Source organism: Panthera tigris, chromosome C1, assembly GCF_018350195.1.
Source record: "Panthera tigris isolate Pti1 chromosome C1, P.tigris_Pti1_mat1.1, whole genome shotgun sequence".
NCBI lineage: Eukaryota > Metazoa > Chordata > Mammalia > Carnivora > Felidae > Panthera > Panthera tigris.
In genome coordinates this window covers 141879689-141905515 of record NC_056667.1, presented here as the reverse complement: position 1 = coordinate 141905515, position 25827 = coordinate 141879689, and the positions used below count along the sequence as shown (strand labels likewise).

At 35.1% G+C, this 25827-nt stretch overlaps 2 protein-coding genes across 12 annotated transcripts in view; one reads left to right on the top strand and one right to left on the bottom strand.

The window, feature by feature from the left end:
- Nucleotides 1-16645, top strand: part of PRPF40A (pre-mRNA processing factor 40 homolog A) — a 52948-nt gene extending 36303 nt beyond the window's left edge. For 5 of the 7 annotated variants that reach the window (XM_042994455.1, XM_015535907.2, XM_007078503.3 and 2 more), the window contains 16 exons: nt 1494-1602; nt 2011-2075; nt 2426-2590; nt 3339-3447; nt 4500-4650; nt 5410-5543; nt 9216-9330; nt 9491-9594; nt 9708-9824; nt 10147-10284; nt 10620-10715; nt 12846-12932; nt 13021-13117; nt 13209-13270; nt 14104-14235; nt 15602-16645. In XM_042994455.1, coding sequence (XP_042850389.1) covers nt 1494-1602; nt 2011-2075; nt 2426-2590; nt 3339-3447; nt 4500-4650; nt 5410-5543; nt 9216-9330; nt 9491-9594; nt 9708-9824; nt 10147-10284; nt 10620-10715; nt 12846-12932; nt 13021-13117; nt 13209-13270; nt 14104-14235; nt 15602-15694 — 1774 coding nt within the window. In that variant the 3' untranslated portion in view covers nt 15695-16645. The remainder of the gene's footprint in view (nt 1-1493; nt 1603-2010; nt 2076-2425; nt 2591-3338; nt 3448-4499; nt 4651-5409; nt 5544-9215; nt 9331-9490; nt 9595-9707; nt 9825-10146; nt 10285-10619; nt 10716-12845; nt 12933-13020; nt 13118-13208; nt 13271-14103; nt 14236-15601) is intronic. The other 2 variants (XM_042994454.1, XM_007078502.3) reach the window with 1 other exon arrangement.
- A 5390-nt stretch (nt 16646-22035) lies between these two features.
- Nucleotides 22036-25827, bottom strand: part of FMNL2 (formin like 2) — a 312996-nt gene continuing 309204 nt past the window's right edge. For 2 of the 5 annotated variants that reach the window (XM_042994450.1, XM_042994446.1), the window contains one exon: nt 22036-24423. In XM_042994450.1, coding sequence (XP_042850384.1) covers nt 24385-24423 — 39 coding nt within the window. In that variant the 3' untranslated portion in view covers nt 22036-24384. The remainder of the gene's footprint in view (nt 24424-25827) is intronic. The other 3 variants (XM_042994447.1, XM_042994449.1, XR_006220721.1) reach the window with 3 other exon arrangements.

Below are 25827 nucleotides of genomic sequence, written 5' to 3'. Positions count from 1 at the left end.
CGTGCTCTTCCGACTGAGCCAGCCAGGCGCCCCTCCTGCCCATTTTCTGTGCATTTAAAAATGTGGGCATTATCTATTTTATGCACCTATCTAACGTCTTCTACATTGTAAAGACATATACTCCATCATGTTGGATGATGGCATATTATATTTACATAAATATAATTTTCAGTGTTCTGATAGTTATTTAGGTTTTGGGGTATTATTTTTTGTTTTAATATTTTTTAATACTTGAGAGAGCAAGCGCAAGTGGGGGATGAGCAGTGGGAGATAAACTCTTAAGCAGGTTCCACACTCAGCACAGAGCCTGATGTGGGGCTCGATCCCAGAACAATGAGATCCAAATCTGATCCAAAATCAAGATGAAATCCAAAACCTGATCCAAAATCAAGAGTCGGACTCCCAGCCAACTGAGCCACCCAGGTGCCCCGGGATTGATATTTTTTATATCTCTTATACTTTATTTTTCCATAATAATTTATTTTTTCCATAATTTTAAGGACAATTATTTCCTGCTTATTTTCTTTCTAGTATTTTCTTAACAGTTCCTAAGTCAGTATAATCTAATTACTGCAATATAGACCATTTAATGTTTGAGCTCTTTATACTGTTTCTGACAGTTTTAAATAAACTTCCCAAAGTAAGGTTACTTGATTGAGAGAGTGTGAATATACTTTTTGTTGTTGTTAGTATTTGTTCTAGTATCTTCTGTAAGCATTGTACTTAGTTGTTTTTGTTTTTTCTGCATTTTTTCCCTTTATATAGAAGAACACGTTAGAATTATATGGCCTTTGCATTTCATAAAGATCCCCATACTAGTACAGTTGGTAATTCTTGGGTATGTTAATTCTTTTTGTTTGAGGTCAGTGTTTGGCATATTTTTTTCATAACTTATCGAAGAGTAAATAATTCTGGTTTTGTGGATCATAAAGTCTGTCACAGTGATGCAGTTCTGCTGTGGTAGCACACAATAAGCCATAAACACTATATAAGCTCCTGAGTAAAGCTATGTATTTACAGAAACAGGAAGTGGTCTAGATTTGGCACATGAGGCGTAGTTTGCCCTCTGATTTTATTGATCCTCGACATGTTTTTTTATATTTGTACACACTTAGCCAAATATTTAGTTATTAAGACACTGATATGAAGGCATTGGATAAGTTTTTTTTTGTTTTTGTTTGTGTGTTTTTTTAATGTTCATTAATTTTTGAGTGTGTGAGCAGGGGAGAGGCAGAGAGAGAGGGGGAGAAAGGATCCAGAGCAGGCTCGGCACTGACCTCAGAGAGCCTGACACAGGGCCCAAACTCACGAACCATGACATCATGACCTGAGCTGAAGTTGGACACTTAACCAAATTTATTATTCTAATATATTATTTCTAAAATTGTAAACTTTAATCTCAATACAGACACTTAAATAATTACAACATTGTTTTTCTTAGTGAAGCAAATGTATATTTAAATTATAAGTACCATATTTAAATTTCTCTCTAGTTTTACTCCCAAAAAAGAAGAGGAGGAAAGCCAACCAGCAAAAAAAACCTATACTTGGAATACAAAGGAGGAGGCAAAGCAAGCATTTAAAGAATTATTAAAAGAAAAGGTATTAAACATTTTTATGTGACATATAATTTTTGTCTAATAATTTAATCTTTTTTGAAGAATATTTTTGTGGAACTGATCTTCACCAAAAAAAACTATCATGTACAGTGTAATACACAGCACATTCCACCTCCATATTTGATATAATGTTTTTTATTTACGAAAATTGCTTACCTTTTAATCAATAGTCTTAAAAAGTATTCATGCTCTGTTTAAATATCAGTTTTAAGTTTTCTTTTTAGTCTGTATAATACCAAGGTTTGTCTTGGTTCAATATGAAGTTATTAGACCTCTTTTAAACTTGTGCAAAGGGAAGTGCTTGATGTTTGCAGTGAGTATTGTGTTTTATTTCCTGTTGTATGACTTTTATTCGTGCAAAGTTCTAATTTTGTCATTAAATGGTTTTCAGCGAGTACCATCTAATGCTTCATGGGAACAAGCTATGAAAATGATCATTAATGATCCACGATACAGGTAACACTTGAAGTTTTTTATTTACTTTTCCAACCCTAGCAAATTCAAAATTGTGTAAAATAGTATAACTTTTCACTTTCATAGTCTTCTGTAATTTTGGATATCAAGAACAATTGTTCTATGTCAGATATGAACCAAAAAAAGCCAAAAAACTTGTCATACATTTTTGAGCACCCTGCCACAGAGAAAACTAGAATCTTTTTAAAGTAGAAATTATTTTCTATCATCATTTCTTAATTTTTAATATCTTACTGAAATTTTCTTAATTTGTGAATGAATTTATTTTCCCAAAGCATTGACATTTGATCATCCTGCCTTCATTTACTCTTATATGGTATTTTTCTATCCAGTGCTTTAGCAAAGTTGAGTGAAAAAAAGCAGGCCTTTAATGCTTACAAAGTCCAGACAGAGAAAGAAGAAAAAGAAGAAGCAAGATCGAAATACAAAGAAGCTAAGGAATCCTTTCAGCGTTTTCTTGAAAATCATGAGAAAATGACTTCCACAACCAGATACAAGTAAGATTTTTAGAAATGCATAATGTATGTTTACTGCATTGTTACTGTGTCCGATGTTTTGCCAAATGCCATAACTAATCCCAAGCAGATGCTCATTAAATAAAGCTAAATGACTGAATGTGGCAATTTCATAAGATACAAGATAAATCAGTAATTAAATGTAGAATTTAACTTCATACTGAATTATTAATTAGGCACTAAAAAGGGGAGGTAGACTGAATATAATGAAGCTTCACTTCTTTCTACTTATTATAAAAATTGAGATTTAACATATTTGCAGTAAGTTGTTCAGTTCATTTTCCATACATGCTTCCTTATTTTCCTCTGTCTTCAAGAAAGTTGTTAGTGAGGAACTCTTCATTTTTTTAAATAGTTCTCTATCTCATGTATTAACTAAACTTCTGGCAACTCTTTGATGTCTATAATATAGTTCCATGGACAGTTAGTGTCCATGTAGCTACCCTAAGCTACCCATGTAGCTACCCTAAGAAATACAGTTTTGACTACAAAACATGGCTCAGTTAGAATTATCCACTTCATTTCTAGGGAGGAATGGAGGCCTCTTTTGTTTTGTTTTGTTTTTTTTTGTTAATTATCCAGAAGCTTTCCTGTGTATAATATACTCATGAAGTTAGAGTGGAAAAGAATGCTCATTGGGTGGTTTTAAACTTACCATATAATTGGCCTCAAATTAATTTTTATTGAGCAATATAGAGAAACATCTTTTTCTTTTTTTTTTTTTTACTAGAAAAGCAGAGCAAATGTTTGGAGAGATGGAAGTCTGGAATGCAATATCAGAACGTGATCGTCTTGAAATCTATGAAGATGTTTTATTCTTTCTTTCAAAAAAAGAAAAGGTATTATTCACTCCTTGCTATTCATATTTCTAGATAAAACAAGTTATTTCTTCATTCTGATTAGGAGTTACTTTATAACCTGTCCATTTTTTTGTTTATTCAATTTATGTGGTGTTGCAGATGTCTTTATTAGAAGTTAGGTTTAAAAATGGAGAGCTCCTGGGACGCCTGGGTGCTCATTTGGTTGGGCATCCAACTCTTGATTTTGGTTCAGGTCATGATCTCACAGTTCATGGGATTAAGCCTTGAGTCAGGCTCTGTGCTGACAGCTCGGCTCAATTAGAGCTCTCTGCCCCTACCCCACTCATGCGCACGCTCATGCTCTTTCAAAAATAAATAAGCTTTAAAAAAAAAAAATAGTTCCTATAATGGTAGTTACTGATGTGGACATAGTAGGTACAGGTTTATCCAACTATTACTTGAACTATTATGAATTGGCTGTCTTATGCCCACTTTGAAAGATACCTTTTTTTTAAAATTCATTAAGTTTTTAAAATACTCAGTAATTTTATTTATAATCTGTATGTTTCTTTTATAGGAACAGCAGTGATACATAATTGTTACCACTAAAATGTGCTGATAGGATAGTGTTTTAAAGCACTTCGTATCTGTTTTATTATGCATTGTTGTATATTATTCACTCTTAAGAAATTTATAGAAATGTAATTATTAACAAGAATTTGAACATAACTGAAGGTAAAGACTGTAATATTTACCTACTGTGTGTCTTGCCTATAGTAACTTTAGTTTTAGACTTTGTCTATAATGCATAGTTATAGAAAGAGAGATTTATAGAGTTGTTGGGGAGATACAGTTTCCAGATTCCAGCTTCTTAGAAGAGAGGCAAAAAAACCCAAAAAACAAATAGAAGGCAAGCAATTACCAAGCTAAGCATTTTGACAAGGGCACTTGAAAGGTAGTGTTGATATTTAAAATAAATGGGTAATATGAAATTAGGACATCAGATTGTAATAAATAAGCCCTCAATGATTGTACTTCAGATACCATACTTTGTTTGAACCTCAAAATATGTATTCATACTTTTGATTTAGGAGCAAGCAAAGCAGTTACGAAAGAGAAATTGGGAAGCCTTAAAAAACATACTTGACAACATGGCTAATGTAACATACTCTACTACGTGGTCTGAAGCACAGCAGTATCTGATGGATAATCCAACCTTTGCAGAAGATGAGGAATTGCAGAGTAAGAATAATGATGGGAGAAAGTTTTTTAAAAGTCCCAACAGCAAAGAATTCTTATTAAAGATCATTAACTGAACAGATGTTTGTCCATTCCTGATACAGTGTTTGTTGGTTTCCAAATAGAGTCTAGTTGAGTTTCATTATTTAGGAAGAAAATATTAGCTTTATTAGATAATCCTTGAAATATATATGTCCTAGATCAAACCTGAAATTATTTTTTACCTTTTCTATGTGACTTAGTAAGAACCAGATTAATTACCGCAATTTCACTCATACTGTCTCCTTGAGGTAATGGCTTTAGAGATTTGCAAACAGCAAAAAATGTGTTAGCGGTATCCTATATTAAGCTTCCCCACATTCTATCTTTTTGTGACTGCATAGTTGCTTTTTAAATTACACCTTTCTGGATTACCCTTCGAATAACCTGCTTCAGTAGGTTTGGGGTAAGGCCTAAAAATCTGTCCTTTGAAAAGCTCTTTGGGTAATTCTAATGTTGCTGACAAATTTTAAAGTAACCATTTTATTTTCCTTAATTATGTCATGTGCATGGTCTTCATTTCACCCTCAACTTCAAGGTATCTTTTAATGAGGGTGTTTAGGAATTTTTTCTAAACATTTCCTATTTAGATGACAAGTCATATTCAAGTTTTAAGTACAGTGTTTTGGAAAGGCGAATTTGGGATTTGTAAGAAGTTAATGTAAATTGTGTATCTTACTGATATTGGACATTTTAATTTCTTTTTAACTGAAAAAACTCTAGACATGGATAAAGAAGATGCATTAATTTGCTTTGAAGAACACATCCGAGCTTTAGAAAAGGAAGAAGAAGAAGAAAAACAAAAGAGTTTGCTGAGGGAAAGGAGACGACAGCGTAAAAATAGAGAATCTTTTCAGGTAATTTACAAAATTCTCTTTTCTAGCTTAATTTCATAATATGGTTAGTGAGCTTGAACAATGATAGAAACAAATTTGAGAACTCCTGATCCCAGATCATTAACTTGGGCTTTTAACTTAGGCTTTGTTGAGGATCGGTACACATTTAACTCAGGTGCTACAATTAGTTTTGAATCCACCTAAGGAAAGCAGCCAAAAATTTTAGGCCAGGGGAACATAAAAGCCTGTAGCAGACTTGTTGTTTAAGGTGAGCACTGATAAACTGATTAAGATTTCACTTGGGAAAGAGGAGTAGCATGAGAGAAGACTGAAAACAAAATAGGTGTGATGACTCATTAGTGTTAGTTGATTTTTAGTGTCTAGAGAACAGTAGGGAAGGAATGCAGTGGGGTATACAGTTTGAGGATGAGCCATGATTCTGTGCATAGAAGCTGAAATTGTATAGCCTTTATACAGACTAGTGGCTCATTTTCACCTCCAAATACCACTTTTATCCTCTCATTAATAGGGAATAAGATGGAGTAATGAGTTTTTGCGTTCCATATTTCCCCAGATTACCTATTTCAATAATTACCTTTAAAAAAATTTTTTTAATGTTTATTTTTGAGAGAGAGACACAAGTGGAGGAGGGGTGGGGCAGAGAGAGAGGGAGATGCAGAATCCAAAGCAGATTCCAGGCTCTGAGCCAACAGCACCAGAGCCTGATGCAGGGCTCAAACTCGTGAACCTCAAGATCATGACCTGAGCTGAAGTTGGGACGCTTAACCGATTGAGCCACTGAGGCGCTCCTCAGTAATTGTCTTAATAGCAGTTAGCATTAATTGATTGCTTACTGATATGCCTTTTAAATTGATAATCACTTAAATTTCTTAAAATTTTTTGTAATGTTTATTTATTTTTGAGAGAGCATGAGCCGGGGAGGGGCAGAGAGAGAGGGAAACATAGAATCCGAAGCAGGCTCTAGGCTCTGAGCTGCGTGTCTTGAACCCATGAACCATGGATCATGACCTGAGCTGAAGGCAGATGCTCAACTGACTGAGCCACCCAGAAACGCCAGTCACTTAAATTTTTATAACAGTCTTATAAGAGTAGGTACTGTTTTTGTTATGTCCATTTCTATAGTTAAGGAAATGAATTCATAGAGGTGAAGGAACTTACCCAAATTCAATAACTGAACAATGGAAACAGGATTTGAATCTTTGCAGTCTTAACTATAGGATCTCTTCTATTAAATGCTGTATTAAGATAATGCTAAGTTACAGTGGCTTAAATAAGTGTATTTCTTCTTTAATGATAATAGTGTGGTGTAGCATAGGGTACATTGCCGTTCCCTAAAGCAGTAGTTCTAACAACTTAGTGTGCGTCTGAATCACCCAAAGGCCTTTTTTTTTTTTTTTTTTTTTAAGTAATCTCTGTGCTCAGTGTGGGGCTCCATCTCAAAACCACAAGATTAAGAATTGTATGCTCTACTGAGACAGCCAGGCACCCCACCTAGAGGGCTTTTAAATAAACTCTGTCATGCCAAAGCTCATCAGCCATCTTAAATGCCATGGCCAATAGCATTATTTCAGTCCTCATTCCATAAAAACTTAACATGTATTCCTTTTAGTGGGTTCCTTTATTGTAGTGGTTTCCTGTAGGACTCTTAAAACCACAGATTTGTTGAGCCTCACCCCTGGAATTTGAGTCAGTAGGCCTTGGGTGGATTCTGAGGATTTACAGTTCTAACAGGTTTCCACGTGATAGCCCCATGCTTTGAGAATTGCTCTAGCCCATTAGCCTTATTTGCATGATTAGGACTATATTGTCCAGTCTATCACATTTCAGCTTGGAAGAAGTTGCAAGGGCAATTGTTTTTTGGGTTTCGTGTGTGTTTTTTGTTTGTTGTAGTTGTTTTTTTAAAGCCGATGATGTAGAAGTTCTACTTTTCTTCATATTCAGCTTCTAAGAATTTAGTCACATGGCTGCAACTAGATACAAATAATACTGGAAAACCTGCATTTTCAGTGAGCAACCTTGTGCCTGGGAAGAAGGGAAGAACAAATTTTTATGTCTTTTAATATTCTTCTGCAACCATTGAACTTTTAATGCCTCTTATGAAGGGTTTGCAGTAGTTTAAAAAAAGAGACCTGTATGATAAAATAATACAATAAAAATAAGGAAATCTGGGTCATAGAAAATAGGATGTACTATGTCAGTACTAGGACTGGGGAATATAAAAGGGAAATCCTGATGTAAAGTCCAGGTGGGTCTTTTAGTCAAGCCTAAAATATGGCTATGGTTTCTGATTACTGTTTCTATAACTGGTGTCAGCATGTTACATTGGTTTTGCATCCATTCCTGTTTGATGAAAAATGTAATTGATTAGGTGTCTGGTTTTCCTCAGGGCATTGGTGGCCAGTAAAAATTTGTATGCCTCATATATGATTTTTGTATTATTTTTTGATTTCAGTAATCTTTAATATATCCAAAATATTAGCATGGAATCAGTATTTTTAAGAATTGATATTTTTTGGTAATCTTCAAAATCGTTATCAGTTATATACTGATGGCATATCTCTATTGAGAGTAGCCATATCTCAAGTATTTAGAAGCTACATTTGACCTGGCTCTACCGTAGTGAACAGTGTAGGTGTAGGAATTTCAGGAGCAGAATTTTGGGCCATAGTTATTTTTTTATTTGTTTTATAGGGGGGTGGGGCATAGTTCTTTAGAGACATTTGTTTATAAACTCCATATGGATTTGGGGAATCAGGAAATGTGGAAATTGCTGAGTACAAAATTTTCAATATGTTGCCCTGAAAATCAAAAAATAATGATAATAATAATAATGAACAAATTGGAATAAGCATATATTTAATTTTGAGGTATAAAATTGACATGGAAGAGAAGAAATAGGTTTTGAAATCAAATATGGGATATGGGGTTGAATTTTGGTTCTTCAGACTACTGTATGTATCACTTTAGTAATACACATCCTTTTAGAGGCAGGCCCACATTTGTTAATTAAAAAAACAAAACACCTAGGATACACTGGGCACTGTGTCTAAAAACAAAAAGTGTATTTTACAGGCAACATGCATACACATTCTTTAGCCACATCATTAGATACAGATAATAATGTTTCAAGTTAACTTTTATCTATATATTTTAAACTGAAATGTCCATCTTAAAGGACAATAAACTGAACCTTGGAAAAATAATGTAGGCTTTCAAAGACCCTTTTCTTTGAAGTGCGAAAGAGTTTTTTTGCCTAAAAGCAGATTTTACTTGCATCAGAGAGCAAGTATTCTTTGTACCTAAACATATTTGGGATACATTGGTACAAGAGTTTCAAATATTGTTTTTAAAGTGTTTTGGGGGCACCTGGATGGCTCAATCAGTTAAGTGTCTACTTCTGCTCAAGTCTTGATCTCACAGTCTATGAGTTCGAGCCCCACGTCGGGCTCTGCTGACAGCTCAGAGCCTGAAGCCTGCTTCACATTCTGGGTCTTCCTCTCTCTCTGCCCTACCCTCGCTCGTTCTTTCTCTCTCTCTCTCAAAAATAAATAAACATTAAAAAAATTTTTTTTTAATAAAAAAAGTGTTTTCATGTTACAGTAATATTTCTAAGGTCCTTGAAGATGATTTTTCAGTATAATGGGTTTTTGTTGTTGGGTTTTCCCTCCCCAGATATTTTTAGATGAACTGCATGAACATGGACAACTGCATTCTATGTCATCTTGGATGGAATTGTATCCAACAATTAGTTCCGACATCAGATTCACTAATATGCTTGGTCAGCCGGGTGAGATTGTTTTCTTTCCCTGTTTATGGTTATGACAGTAGTTGGAATGGGCCAGAGAAGCAAGTGGTTGTGTTGGGGAATGGAGGGGTGCTTTATTTTGTTTTATAAACAAAAAAGTAATTGCAGCTCTTTGGTTAGAGCTAGCTTTTGACTTCTTTAGTTTTTTCATTAGGATCAACTGCACTTGACCTTTTCAAGTTTTATGTTGAGGATCTTAAAGCACGTTATCATGATGAGAAGAAGATCATAAAAGACATTTTAAAGGTAAACAGTACACTTAACTATTTATTGTCAATATGTAGTATATTTTAAAAATTGATACTGTGTTCCTTTGATTTATATGTATTACTAGTGTTAACAAGATTTCTCTTTCTTAGGATAAAGGATTTGTAGTTGAAGTGAATACTACTTTTGAAGACTTCGTGGCCATAATCAGTTCAACTAAAAGATCAACCACATTAGATGCCGGAAATATTAAGTTGGCTTTCAATAGTGTAAGTTTTCAACTTTTCTATGAAAAACAACTAGCTTTACTTGTGTTCTAAACCATTACTTCAGTACAGTTTTTAATGTATTCAGCCAGAAGTACTTAGTACTTGTAGGCTACTGAAATAAGGGAGCATGAGTAGGATTTCACTGAGTAGTAGTCTTTCAGAGTAAAGTAAAAGAAAATAGGTAAGGATGAAGTTTCCTTTGCTCAAATTAATTGGTATTATAAATTGGCCCATAACTTATATATGATGGGAGAATGCTTAAATTAATAATGAATTATTTCAGCTGTACTATTGTAACTGATTAAATATGATTTTCTAAAAGTTACTAGAAAAAGCAGAAGCCCGTGAACGTGAACGAGAAAAAGAGGAGGCTCGGAAGATGAAACGAAAAGAATCTGCGTTTAAGAGTATGTTGAAACAAGCTACTCCTCCAATAGAATTGGATGCTGTCTGGGAAGATGTATGTATAATTGTAAAATTTTTCTCATGATTCGTTTCCTTTACAATTGAAGATAAAAATATTTTTAATTCCCTTCTCATTTTATAGCCACAAAAAAGTTATTTATAGAATATAAATTAAATATATTGAGAATGTTTTCAAAGTATAAAGTCAGCTCAGACCCTGCGTTTAGGAATATTTATTAAAAATGGCTTGGACTTCAGAAGAAAAGAAATCTAATAGATTTTGAGGGGATGAGGCTGTCACAGTTACCACTTGATGTTGTGATTCTTTTTAGTCTTGTTGTTATACTTTTCTTGTTATTTATGTATTCATTTCATATCTGAATTTTTCAGATCCGGGAGAGATTTGTAAAAGAGCCAGCATTTGAGGATATAACTCTAGAGTCTGAAAGAAAACGAATATTTAAAGATTTTATGCATGTGCTTGAGGTAATTTTAGTATTCTCATAATTGAATCAATTATTACAAAATACATAAAACTATAAACAAAAAGATTAAAGTATGTTTCTTGAATTATACTGCCTCTACATAAATGTCTATATAAATGTTAGGTAATGCTAAGATGGTTAAGGATTGATTTTTTCCATAGACACTGCCTTTAAGCCAAAGGAACTAAGCTTGCATGTCATTATAAAGATTTGTTTTAGAGACAGTTTATATTTGTTTCATATTTTCTGTGTGGCAACGATTTAGCAGCCTCCTAGAATGAGCAGTAAACCTAAAGAAAATTTAAACAGCTTCTTAAGCACACATTTCAATATTACACTATGTTAGATGTGTTGAATGTTCAGGGAGGTCTGGAAAATTATGGAATAAGTAGTAAGTTACTCCATTAGCTAAATAAGAGTATTTTGATGAAGATTTCAGGTAGGTATGTATATATAGTAAATATGCTAAATTGGCCAGTAATGCTGAATAATCATATTTGGTGCCTATGTGGGTCCAGGCATTGTTCTAGTGGTTTTGCAAATACTACATACATGAACTTAATCCTCACAACAACCCTTTGAAGTTATAGATGAGCAAACTGAGGTAAAGAGAAGGGGAACGGATTCTAGCCCAGGCTGTTTGACTCTAGGGTCAGTGCTTTTAACAGCCCTATCCTGGCAGTTATGTAAAGTGATCCATGCTGAAAGCTGGAATTTATTTAACATTGGAGTGTTTGAATGGTGTGGTCATTGGGCACTGCAGGTCACTTAATTGTTCACTGTTTCTTTGGATTTCTTGTTCTTGATGAATTTCAATGTTGACAGCAGTGCACCCTTCTTATTTCTCACCTGCCTTTCGATATAGTCCTAGAGACCTCTAGATCTTTTCTGTTCAAAGTGTGTTTCAGAGCAGCAGTATCTGCATTACCTGGGAGCTTGTAAGAAATTCAGAATGTCAGAATTTCTGGCATCGGAGTCATTCAAACAAGATTCTCAAGTGCTACAATAGAATTGATTGTGAGAAGTTCTGCTGTAGCTAGTGTCTTAGCATTGTCCCCCAGTTCCTAATCATGAACAGGATTCTTTGGTGATGTATGCTGGTAGTAAAGTGGTGAGGTCTCAAATGGAGCTGAAGATGATTGCATAGGGAGGAGCCAGTCACATTGGAATAAGTTTTGGGACCCCAGTGATCTGAGCCTTTGAGTTAGAAAAGGAGGAAGAATTAGCATTCAGTGGCCAAAGTAAAAGGAGCTTCCCTTTTTGAGCTGAATCTTTTATTTTATTTACTTGTAAACTGAAAGCATAATTATTTTCAAAGCCATAGGTAAGTTTGGAGGCAAGGAGCTTTTACTGCAGCATTAATAAGTGAGTTAAAATCCACAAAGACAAGATTTCCTTTTCTGATTTCATGTGGTGTTTGAGTTAGATTGCCTTTGGAGGTCTTGAGTTTGACTAGAAGGGAATGCTCTTTGGGTGCAGAGAAAAAGGAATAGATTTTGCTTTATTCTGAGACTAACCTCATTCATGTTAGGTCAAGGATGGCTCTGAGGTAGTTCTTTTTCATGGTGCCAAGCCTAGCTTGCTGAACAAAGCCAGATTCATTAGAAAAACTATCTAAATGCTGTTTTATTTCATCCTTGTTGAAAGCAGGTGGACTGCTCTCCAGATTATTTTATTTTTAAATTTTTTTTAATGTTTATTATTGAGAGAGAGACAGAGCATGAGCATGGGAGGGGCAGAGAGAGGGGGAGACACAGAATCTGAAGCAGGCTCCAAGCTCTGAGCTGTCAGCACAGGGCCCGACGCAGGGCTTGAACTCATGAACTGTGAGATCATGACCTGAGCCAAAGTCGGTCGGTCGCTTAACCAACTGAGCCACCCAGGTGCCCCAAGGACACTTTCTTTATTAATACTTTGCCGTGTTTAGATGGTGAAACGAGTGGGCACAGGAAGGATGATTGGGGTCAAACAGAACATTGCTAATTCTTCACAGTTGCAAGGAAGTATGTCCTAAATGTTCAAAACAAATGAGGTTTTTACTCTAATAATTACTTATATAGCATTTCAAAATTCTTTATGATCTGCTGTTTAAAGTAAATGTAAACTTTTGAAATTCTTCCTATGCTTGTAGCATGAATGTCAACATCATCATTCAAAGAACAAGAAACATTCTAAAAAATCTAAAAAACATCACAGGAAGCGTTCCCGCTCTAGATCGGTAAGGAAGTTAATATTATGGCACCCTAAGTGTATTGAACTTTTTGTAAGCAACATTATGAATGAAATTATGTGTATTAATTATGTAGGGGTCAGATTCAGATGATGATGACAGCCACTCAAAGAAAAAAAGACAGCGATCAGAGTCTCGGTCTGCTTCAGAACATTCTTCTAGTGCTGAATCTGGTAAGTGTATCTTTTAACTTGATCAGAATCATTGGCACTGGGATGTATGTCCTCATATTCTGACATTTTTTTTTCTTTTCATGTTGCTTAGAGAGAAGTTATAAGAAGTCAAAAAAACATAAGAAGAAAAGCAAGAAGAGGAGACATAAATCTGTAAGCAAGTTTTTAATTTTTTATTCTACATCTAGGCATTAGCCCTTAACTTGTTCAGTGGCGATAGAACTCTTTTTCTGTCTAGTCCTGTGCAGTCCAGCACAGTTCAGGTGGACACCTGACTCAGGAATTTTATAGTTTGTCTTCACCTTAATCTTTATCTTAGAAATCTTCTAGCAATCTTTAAACACACATACACACACAACAGTGTTAAGATTCCCACTCTGGCTTTTTAAAGTAATCTTAGAGAAAGTCCCAAGTGTGTATGTATGTGATGCAGCTATGGTGAGAATCACAGATTTAAATGTTTGGCTGCTTCCTCTGCTCCTCATTCTTAATTTTACATATGCATCAAGATACACCTAAGGAGCTATTTTTCTTCATGCTGCTCACTTAAATTTGCACATATCTAATTAAGGACCACTTATTTAGGTGGGACGGTATACTTTAAATACTACTTGTCAGTTGCAGTTTTGAGGAGAGAATTTTATATTACAGTCATCCTAATAGATGATTAAACTAATCACAGCATCTTGTGTACATATCTGAACATTTTACTGGATTGGTAAAAAAGTGTCATGTTTGTCTGCATTTATATAATAACAGATAAAATCCCATTTTGTGTGCCTTCTGTTCTGATTTAGTAAAGCTCTTTCGTGATGTTACTTTATTAGAATGTCATCCTTCCCAAAGAAAGGCCCTCCAGATTTCACCACACTAAGAACACATGCCCTATAATACATGGATGTTCTTATATGTTACCTATATGGGGGATATTTTAAAAATGATTGGTATCTTCATCAAAACGTTAACTTTATTTTTTATTTACACAGGACTCTCCAGAGTCTGATGCTGAGCGAGACAAGGATAAAAAAGAAAAAGACCGAGAAAGTGAAAAAGACAGAACTAGACAAAGATCAGAATCAAAACACAAATCACCTAAGAAAAAGACTGGAAAGGATTCTGTAAGCATTCAGAATTATTTCATACTTGTGTTTTCAAAATATAAAAGTGGATATTCCTCATAAAATCTTCTATGATTATTATTTTAACCCACTAAGAAAGGATACGGTCTTCTTTGTAATTCTAAGAAGTACCACTGTACGTTTTCTATCAGATTTTTTAAGGAATATATGAGACTCAGTTCTGGGGTTCTCCCTCCAGGTGTGCGCAGTTGTTACTGTCAAATCCAGTTTCAAAAGGTAGTATTCCAATAACTTTTAGGAGTAATCATTGTGAGGGAAGAGGTGAGGGCAAAGGGATAGGAGAGAACTACAAGGCTAACTTAACATTTTAATATCAAATTACATAAATAGTTGCTCAGTTTCCCATATATATGTGTGTGCGTATACATATATGACAGCACAATAACATAAGCCTTCTTAGCCTTGCCATTCTTTCCACAAATACTATGGACTTAGCAGGAATAATGTCTCTGAATCCACCTGTGGAGAATTTAAACTGTGTAGATAAATACCCTGCTCCTCCCTTTGGATATTCTGATTCAGTTGATAACAGAAGTTCTTTTTAAAAGCTGCCCTGGTGGGGCATCTGGATGGCTCAGTCAGTTAAGCATCTAACTTTGGCTCAGGTCATGATCTCATGGCTCGTGGGTTTGAGTCACATTGGGCTCTCTGCTGTCTGCACAAAGCCCATTTTAGATCCTTTGTCCCCCCTTGCTCTGCCCTTCCCTCACTTGCATGCTGTCTCAAAAATAAACATTAAAAAATTTTAAAAAGCTGCCCTGGTGAGTCTAATGCACATCCTTGGTGAAGCAGCTCAACAGTTTCTTCTTTGTAGTAAGTTCAACGGAATCTCTGAAGGGAAGGAGAATAGGTAAATTATCCACTTTCTAAAGGTTTTCACAAATACTAATTTTTAGTCTTTTTAACCTAGTGTTGTCCTGTTCATAAATCTTAAATGTTTATCTGAGGATAGTATCCTGAAAGCATAATACTTTTCTGTAATATAAAACACCTTATAAGGCGACCTAGAATCTGCAAAATTAGCAAGGAATATAGTGCCTTAGGTAATGACCCCCCCCCCCTCCTCCCATTAAATGGAAACAAGATGTTTCATATTCAGTGATGTAACAGGAAGGAAAAGTAACCAGTGTTAAAAGTTTGTTCTGTCTCCCCTAATATAACCAAGGAGTAGTGAGCAGCTCATTGGTAGACTTTTGGGAAAGAGGTCAGTCCTTAAACTGGTGTGATGGGTTTGTTGCTATGGAAAAGAATCCGTATAAATTTTGGATTTTTGTTTTAAAAGGTTTAATACTACTTAATGTTTTGAGCACTGGCATTAAATGTAATTGTATACAATGTCTTTCAGGGGAATTGGGATACTTCTGGCAGTGAGCTGAGTGAAGGGGAATTGGAAAAGCGCAGAAGGACCCTTCTGGAGCAACTGGATGATGATCAATAAATTATACCAAATATATGTTTACAGTATGATTTAAAGTCTAATTCAGACCAGGGACTCTATTTTAAAGTTCAATTGAAATAACACTGGGTTTTAATTATATCACAGGAAAAAAAAAAGTGCATTTAAGTATTGTTATTGTGGACTTTATAAAAGCAAAGGAAATTGAAAATAACTTTTGATTCTGTATCAAGAATCATATTTTCATACGGTCATAACTGTCTTTCTGAGACCCTTTCATAGGGCACTGCAGGATGGATTAAAGGTGGCAATTTACTGATAACTGCAGATGTCTCTACTTTGTTCTGAAGTCTAAGTCATGAGGCGATTTGATTTACTTTATAGAAGTTGGATTTTGAAGATATAACGAAAAATTTTTTGATATTTAGTAGTACAAAAAAAGCACCAGCAACTGATAAAACTGCTTTTTTGTGCACTACCCAACTGGTTAAAGCTGATACGATCTTTTATGGTGAACTCAGAAATAGGTGTTCATAATGGAAACCTGGTAGACCCTTAACTATAGTGGTGCTAATGAGCACCTACTATAATAAAGCCACCATTATTTTTTATGAAACATCGGAGTACATTTTAAAAAGGCTGTCGTGAGGGCATTATTTTGAGGTGATGTTTAAAACGATAACATCAAATCAAATTGTAAATTAGTTTAAATATATTTGCCTTAAGGACCTACTAAAGAATGTGCCACCAAACTTTAAGTGATAGTTGCAATATCCTTGTCTGAAACAAAAATCAATGTTGACTTAAACATTTTCTTTAACAGTTGTCTTTTTTTTTTTTAAATCCAATCTTTTCTCTTGCTTTTTTTCATTGAGGAAGTCTTTTATCTTCCCTACTCACTGAGAAGTATTGACTTCGTGGTACACATTCTAAAGCATTTCTGATTTGAATATTTTTGTACATTTTTATCAATTATTAAACCTTCTCTTCTAGCGTGTACTAGTATTTATTTCTACTTAAACTACTCAGCTCTAAGAAAATTGTATTATCATTTCAAGATACTAAATCCTTGAAATTTTGCTTCATCTTACCCATATAGCTAGGTTACTTTCCCTTTTTAATATTTAAGAATATTATAAATCTGTACATTTGAAGCCCCTATAATTTGTTTTTGATCTACAAATTTCCTATAGAAAACTTTAGAGAGGCAGTGGTTTGAAGCTAGAATACTCTTTACATGCTAACTTTTGCAAGTTGGTAATGTAATTTATACTATTTTCCTTCAGTGCAGGAGATTTTTTTAATAAGTAAATATTAGCACATAGTCTTTGGCATTATGTATTTTTTTATTTTGGACACTTGGAGCAATCTTATTTCAATTGGCATTTAGAAGAACAAAAAGTTCATCTTATTTTTCCTTCACCATTCTAATGAAATGACCAGGACTACTCTCCCATCCCTGCCCACTGTTTCAAGCCTCAAGAAAAAGGGGGTGGGAAAGTTGTTTCTACTCTACCAAGTCATTTTTCTGCTGTGAAAACTGACAGGACTGTGGGAAATGAGAATATCCTTAGAATATGTGAAGTAATGACGTTGCTTACTTGAGGGTTGGTCTCTTATTGTATATTAGAACCAAAACATATAACAACCTTGGCAATAGGGAGTTGCCTAGATTTAATTTTCAAACGTCTCATAATGATAGTTAATATCACTAATCATGTCAAACACTTGACATGGAAGTCAGTGGTAAAATCTTTAAAGTGCATATCATATCGGCAGAAGTACTAGTGGTGTTTCACAAGAGAATTTAGAATCTGTAAAATTTTAATTCCATGAATGATGGTTTTTTTTAAGTTTTAATTTTTCTATTTAAATAAAAACCTATTGATATGTTTTAGCATGTCCTCAAAATAGATTTCTGTATTTCTTAGAGGTACTGTCTTATCACCTCACATTCCTTTAATACAAATTCAAGTTTCTCTGTAGTTCATCCATGAAAATTATTTGACCTAAAAACAAAACTACTGAAATTGCAATTCAAAATAGAATATCCTTATTATAAGAGATATAACTGAAGTGACTATAATCCTTGCTTACTTTAACAAACCCATCAAATGGAATTTAGTTACCAAAAAGATACTGTATAACCCTGAAGGCACAGGTGATGGAAACTTTTGTTATAGCAAGAGTTCTGTGTGAATATTTTTAACTTACTAGATTAGGTTTCTAAATTTTCAGTCTGCTACAACCTGAAATGTCTTAGAATATTGGTTCTGTTAAACAGATTTGTTCAAACTCCTTATGGAACGTGTATTCAAACAGGGAAGTATGTTTATTTGCAGATGAGGGGAATTTATACTTTTCAGTTAAGCATCAGACTCTTAGGTAAATGAGGGTTTTTCTTCCCTCTGTAACATTAATATTAATGAATTATTGGATTAAATTTAATATATTTAATAACATAATAGTCTAAGAATCTCAAATATTTGATGTTTTCTTTTTCTTGCAGTCCAGTAATTCCTATATGGGAAAATTGAATTTGTATGAAGTGAATTTAGTCAGTATGATGAATTCTTCACACTTTCCCAAATTTATTTAAATAATGCTTTTAAATAAAAGCAGTGGTCCTTTTTTTTGTTTAACACAGCAAAAGTATTTCATTAATACCCATATGAGCTTCAGCATATAGATCAGTCATGTTTTTCAACAATAAAAACTTCACTTTTTATGCCTCCCAGTAAATTCGAAAATGATCAAAATGTCACAGCTTGACTTTTGCTAATTGGGCCTCAATTCATACAACTATAAAATAAAAATGGCCTAGAGTAAGGCCTAAATTCATTGGTGGAGTAAAGAAAATGTAAAAGCTGAAACGCCTCTACGTTTATCTGGAAACACGGTCCATAATTATCATTTTTCAAAGGGCCTTTGTCCTGTGTTACCAAGCATTTGTCTAGATGATCCTGGTTTTCTCCCAGTGTTAATGGTCAACTCAGTGCTGACTAGGCAGCCACTTTTCTCTGCATCCAGAAAGGGGTAGCCTTATAAAGATTTTTCTTTTTTTATAGTTTAGATGCTATTTGAGAGAGAGAACGGTTTCTAATCAAATAGTGCCCAGGGAGGAGTGACGAATGCTTTAAGTTTATAGAATATTTAAGAGTATTATGTAATTTAAATGTAAAGTACAAAACTAAGGAACCAAATAAACATTTCTAAAAGCAACATAAGGCAAAGCACATTAATTCCTTGTATCATAAATCAGGCTGCTGCTTTTCCCCTTGGGGATGTATCTCAGTACCAGGTACAATTTTAATTCTTTTATATTTTCTAGGAAAAACTGTACTCTACGTAAAGGAAAAGCAAAATGTCATGAGTAGTTTTTCACAGAACTGTGTTCTAAATAGGCTTAATAGCATATTTCAGTCTAATGATTCTTACCTTTATTAAATCTTACCTTGCTCTCAAGTTTTTCAATTGTTTGGACTTAAATGATAGGTTCCTTGGAGACAGGGATTTGTGTTTCATTAACTGCTCTATCCTGTGGGTTAAGACAGTGCCTGGCACACAGTAGGCATACATTGAATGAATGTAAAATTTTAGTTGACAGACTTATCCAACATCCATGGTACCCAGCCTCTGCATTATAGGAGATGCTTGAAAAAGCATCATGCAATAATCTATACTAAACCACAACTAAAGCCACATACATAATCGAAATGCACTGAGGACAAGTTCTAGTGATTGTATCTTATCACTTTTACTACAGAAATTTCCAAAAGCTTGTTAGAACATGTAACTTCCATGTGGTTTTGAGTAGGAAAGGAAATCCCTTGTGATTTAAAACATAGTTTTCATATTCATAAGTTAATATTATAGTAGTTCAAAAGTAGTAATTTAGCTAGATCAAAATTAGTCTTTAAAGGCCATGCTGGAAACAACAAAATTCCTAAATTCTAAACTGAGAACTAATTATTTCAGGCTGTTTCCAACAAAGCGTGAGGTATGGGAAGTGAAAAAATGGGGCTCCGATTACACACTCCATTCTCCATTTTATTTAGCTTGTCTCCTTGGCCTAGTTCCTTCAGTTTAAGTAGATTTTCTGTGCTTTTCAGACTTGCTACATAAAAACTGCTTTTGTGACTCCATAGGATCTATGCTTCAAGGCCATCTTATTGTTAATGACGGGTAATTGCCCCAGGTATAATGGCCTATTGCTGTTTGCAATTTAGGGGAACAACTCCCCACCCCAGTTTTCATTCATAGCCTGAAACAGAGTGGCTGCCTAATCAGAATCCAAAAGCCATTTCTTAATGCCCTTTTATGCTGTTCCTTGGGGTATCGAAAATGTGCTATTTATAAATATTCTTTTATTTTGACCCTGCCTGAAACTTTGGTAGGTTTGGTCTCTTGCCTACCTCTCTACAACTAAACTGAAGATTTGTTCTGAAAGGTGAGTAATAATAGGGGGAACAGGTTTCTATTTTCTGTGTTTGTAATTACCAGATTTTCTCTTCTGTTTATATATTGTTCTGATGTAAAGAACCTTAATAGTTATATAAAATTAGACTTTTGTAAATAAATATAATTTATTAGAAAAAATGACATCTTTTTACTAAGTAAATTGGATTTGTGTCAACTTTTTCATTTAAGCACCCCTCATATGCAGCAGTTTTGTGCTGTGAGAGGCTAGATGCCCACATTGTTTCCTCAGTGTCATACTTGATTTTCTCTATAAAAATTAGACCAAAGAAAGTCTGTCAACAACTTGATGCACTTTTTCAAGTTTCAGATTTTTTCCTGAAAATAGAGCAGGTATTAGTTTTAAGAGAAAAACAAATTAATCCTTTCATATACCAGCCCAATCATTTTTGCAGACACTTCTGATAAAATTTCTTAAAATATCTTAGGGCTAAGAGCGGTTTTATCACATTAATTGGTATGTGAATTGTGAAGCTATTATAAAAGCATATCTTCCAATGTAAAAGATAATTTCACAAAATCCAGTATGTTGAACCACAGTGATGTATCAAGTCCCGTTCTGGGCTGAGCATTGTTGAGTCAGCAGGGCCCTTTGGACGTTCATTGCAGTGAATTTTAGTGGATTAGAATTTAGACTTTTAGAGGACTGGGAGTGGGGAATCAGGAGACTTAATTCTGAGTCATGGGCAAGCTTCTTTAAATGTGGTTAGGGGCACCTGGGTGGCTCAGTCTGTTGAGCGACCGACTTCGGCTCAGGTCATGATCTCACAGCTCATGAGTTCGAGCCCTGAGTCTGTGCTGAGAGCCTGGAGCCTGCTCGGATTCTGTGTCTCCCCTCTCTCTCTCTGCCCCTCCCCCACTTGTGCTCCCTCTCAAAAATGAATAAACATTAAAACTTAAAAAATGTTACTAATGGTATATAATGGCCTACACCTAACCATATCTACCTCATTTGAACTTACTGCTGTGGTTTGGTTTTGAAAATGTTCTAAATTTGTAGAATATTAAAAATCTTATTTCTGGGGCACCTGGGTGGCTCAGTGGGTTAAGTATCCAACTCTTGATCTCAACTCAGGTCCTGATCTCAGGGTCATGAATTCAAGCCTCACGCTGGGCTCCATGCTGGGCGTGAAGCCTACTTTACAAAAAGATCTTGGGGTACGTGGGTGGCTCAGTCGGTTGAGCATCCAACTTCAGCTCAGGTCATAATCTCAGAGTTTGTGGGTTCGCACCCCGTGTTGGGCTATACGCTGACAGCTCAGGGCCTGGAGTCTGCTTCAGATTCTGTCTCCCTCTCTGTCCCTCCCTGGCTCACTCTCTCAAATAAACATTAAAAAAAAAATTTTTTAATGAAAAAATCTTATTTCTATTACCATGAAGGCACAAACTAGAGAATTTTACTAAGTGAAATTTAACTTTTTCTTCTCTATAAAAATAAAGCTTCAACTACATTGTATAACTGTGGTGCAGTGAGAAGACCACTGAATTGGTAACAAAAACCTAATACAACAACTAAATAACTCATGCCCCTGTAAGAAAATTGTTTTAAAGCCACTCGGACAGTTTTCTAAAATATCAAATTTCAGGGGCGCCTGGCTTGCTCAGACAGTTGAGCATCCGACTTCAGCTCAGGTCATGATCTCGCAGTTTGTGAGTTCCGCCCGTGTCAGGCTGTGTGCTCAGAGCCAGGAACCGGCTTCAGATTCTCTTTCTCTCTGCCCCTCCCCCACTCACACGCACTCTCAAATAAACATTAAAAAATCTATATCAAATTTCCTTACTTCCCTAAAAAGTCATACTGAATGTTGCACGTAAGTTTTTGTGAGGACTTGGAATTATCACTACAAATAACAGTATGTTTGGGCAATGGAGGCCAAAAGGCTTGTACATACCTGGCCAACCATTTGATGTGGTTGTCAGTTGCAAGGTTACCTGGTTGCCTCTGTAGTCCACACATAACCTGTCTGTATACACACAACATCCTCATTGAACAAATCTGGGGGAAGCAATATCTTCACCAAACAAAAGTGCTTCTCTGGAAGCAACAGAATCATTAATGGTTGGGAGATGTATCCCTCACTATGAAAATGTGGTTCCTATGTTCCATATAGCAAGTGATTAAGAGTTTGTATCTTGAGTTTGAGCCATGGAACTAGTAACCCCCTGCCAAAGTATGCCCCTGAAAGATCACAACATATTACAGGATAGTAGTGTAAATAGTTTATTTGCTCATATGCCATGAAAAGACCAGAAAAGTAACATGAACCGCTTTTTTATAAAACATTTCTAATATTGCTAAGAAGCAGGCCCATTAATAAACAAAAGAACATGCCAACATTATTGTCTATCTGTAGATTAATAAATAGGTAATTATTTTAATATATGCTCATTAGCATTGAGCTTTGGAAAACAGCTGCTTGTGATAAAGGGCCAACTACTTGTGTTGTAGCTCATGGTCAAATTGCTTTTTTCACCAAAATGAATGTTGAGTCAACAGACAAAATCTCAGCATGTTCTTTTTAAAGTACACATTTATGAAAATGTGCTAGCAGGTGGCAGTTTTAAAAGTAATTTTTTGTAAATAGGTATGCTAAAGTGAAATGTGGTAACTGATCCCTAAACTGTCCTTGTAGTTAAATATATATATTAAAAAAAAAAAACCTATAAGTTAAAATAACATTCAGATTGTATAGCACAGGCTGATGCATTTTTAAACAATATTTACAATATTACCCAGAGGCTTAGGTGGGAATTAAAGTGTAAAAACCATAAAAAACTGCACCAATTTTATAGCAAAATATCTGTACATTTAAAAAGAGATCATATAACTACACATTATCCAAGGAAAATGGGACCTTCACCAAGGAGCTCACATAAGCACAACATAAAATAAGATTCAGTGGTTAAATACTATACAATAAACTTTACAATTAATATATTGATGTAATGTACCAAGAAGGTAAGCCAGAAGCAGAATGTATATTATGGAAAGTACAAATTAGCTTTAGTCCAGTTTTTGACTTTGGAATGGATCAAGTGCCCTGCCAGAGAGGAAGGAAAAATAACAGTGGCTTAGTTGGCCATTTATTTAGTCCCATTACCTATCATGTAAGCTTAATCCCAATGTGAATATTTCAAGCAATTTAATTGCAATTTCCCATAAAGTAATGTGGGAAATACAAGAATTTAGCTTTGATATGTAATGCAAAATATATCCAATTTATAAAAGGAAGAAGAAGGGGGAAAAAAACTTGCGATTGTCAGAATAAGGCTGGGTTAACTAACACTACTAGCTAGCAGAAGTAATCTTGAATGCTTGTTGATAAAGCTAGTGAGCTTCTCCCTGGCTAGCAAGGCACCAATTTCTATTCTCAGGATTGGCCCATAATAGTCCTCAGAAATCCTAATACTGATTACTGAGATGTTAATTTTAGTGCTAATTAATAAATACATTTGCATTATTTTTTTTAAAAGCTGCCTCTAGCTGAAGAACACAGTACTGCAAATAAATCTTACACAAATCTGTATGCCATTATATCCTTGCATTCATACCGGTGAACTTTTCTCACAGGGCATCATAACCCTAGCACAGAAGTAGAATGTGTAACGAGATAAGAGTTGAGGGACTTATCCTGTGCCACTGCAATACATCCTGTTTGTACTTCGCTGGGGCTTGCTTATGGACAGCAGTCTGTCATGTGACCTTTTCCTTCTTCCATGTTGCAAGCCCTTTAAAATACAAAGTTGATGGGTATGGCTAAAACACAAAATTCCTTAAGACATCTCAGCAAAGGAAACCCAGAGCAGATTACATCCACGTTATTTACAACTTATCAGGAAACCAGGGTGTGCCATCATGGGACAATCACAATGGCAGATAATGAATGTAATACGAAATTTACATTTTGGTTAAAAAATTGGATAATATACTGGTGTAAAAAGATACCTAATCAAATCAAACCCTATTGCTTTGATTAATCTGAGCAGGTACTTCCACTTTTAGGCACTTGTTAACAAAGGTTGAAAGGAGAGCCCGTCATTTTTAAATTCCTATGTGTTTGCTAAATCTGAGCCCTTAGAATATTTTATCAATGTTCAAGGTTGCAGTTAAAGGGTAGCGCATAAAGTTCATGTGGAGAGTTTCATTCACGCACTCTCTACTCATACAGGCAGGTCTCAGGTTCACATGGTTATTTCGGCACCATTAACAGAACGCAAGTTCTGATCATCAAAGCGCCGCCTGACACTTCTCCTCACCGCATCGGCTCGTCTGTATGGTTGGTTTCTAAGATCTGTAAAGAGAAGATTACCAATAAGAGAACTGCAACCTTTAGTATCATGTGTCTAAGCAAGACAAAAGTCAGCTGGCAGCCAATCAAAGCAGCTTGTGTAGAAGAGTCAGCTAACAGGCCCTTCAAAATTCATTGAGTATTTGAGCCAAGGACATGTACTTTGCCCTCAATATTTAAACAAAGCAGGATGTAATACTGGTGTGATTCTGGAACTTTTAGAAAAATACAGAGGAGAGGCAACTGCTCCTGTCACTGGCCAGAGAGTCTAGCTGGAGTCTTATTTTGAAGTGTTTCTTCAATTGGAAAAAGCTGTGGCTTAGTTTTCTTTGTTTTTGTTTTTTCTGGAAACTGAATATCAACAATAATTAAAATGAATCTTAAACTGCAAAACTAATAAGCCCTGTCCTATCTTACCTGAAATTTTAATCCAGGAAAGGACACTACGCTTATTTTGCAGAGGTTCCATAATTTTTATTCAATATTAGCTGAAGTCCATTTTTTATTTCGTGAATTAGATACATAATGCCCAATTAACCACTAAAGAAAGATAATCACTAAATCAAAATAATTCTCTATTTCTGTATGTTCTGTCCTGCCATAGGTAGTTCCTGTTTTTCATTGGAGGGAAGAAGTTGAACGGGCCCTCCTCAATTTTCCAGTTTGTTTAAAATGTTTAAAGAGAATGTTTAAAATGCCTAACATTAAAACAACAACAACAAAGCTTTGTTGAATAAGTGAACCAATCACTGCATATTGGCTCAAGGAGACATTGTTCTAATGGGATAAAGTGGCATGAACAAGGGATTTTATTCTATGTAAGTATTCTTTAATATGAAAACATGCTTTGCCTAGCAAGCAGGTAGGCTGCTTTTGATAGGGCAGGGCAGGCTTTGTACTTTTTCCCACCGTTTCATTTAATTAGTATATATTTCCCTTTCATTAACTTAATATTATTGACTTCTGTTAGGAAACATTCTATATCTTGAAGGGGAAACATAACAGAATTAAAGCAGATCAAATCTTTGTTTATCCCTTTACCTACTAAGTAGCTTGAAAATGGAGCCAGTGGGCCATATCTGGCCTACAGAATGTTTGGCCTCCAACTTGTATATTTAAATACAGTTTCCTGATCTTTAAATAATTAATATAAAAAACAAGGTTTCTGATTTCCCTTGGAAAACTGGAGGGCCTGGCAACACTGAGCCCAAATTTTCACATGGCAAAAACACACTGGAGCTGAGTCAGTGCTGAGACCTAAGCTCTCTGGTTCAGCACAGTTCCCACCAGCTCCTGACTCCTTGGAATTTGGTACCCTGCCCTTCTAAATTCAAGGGAAGAATAGTTTTGTATGCCTTAATCCACTCAAGCTTCTGCTTCTTGGCCCAGAGTGGTAAGGGAAGTTCA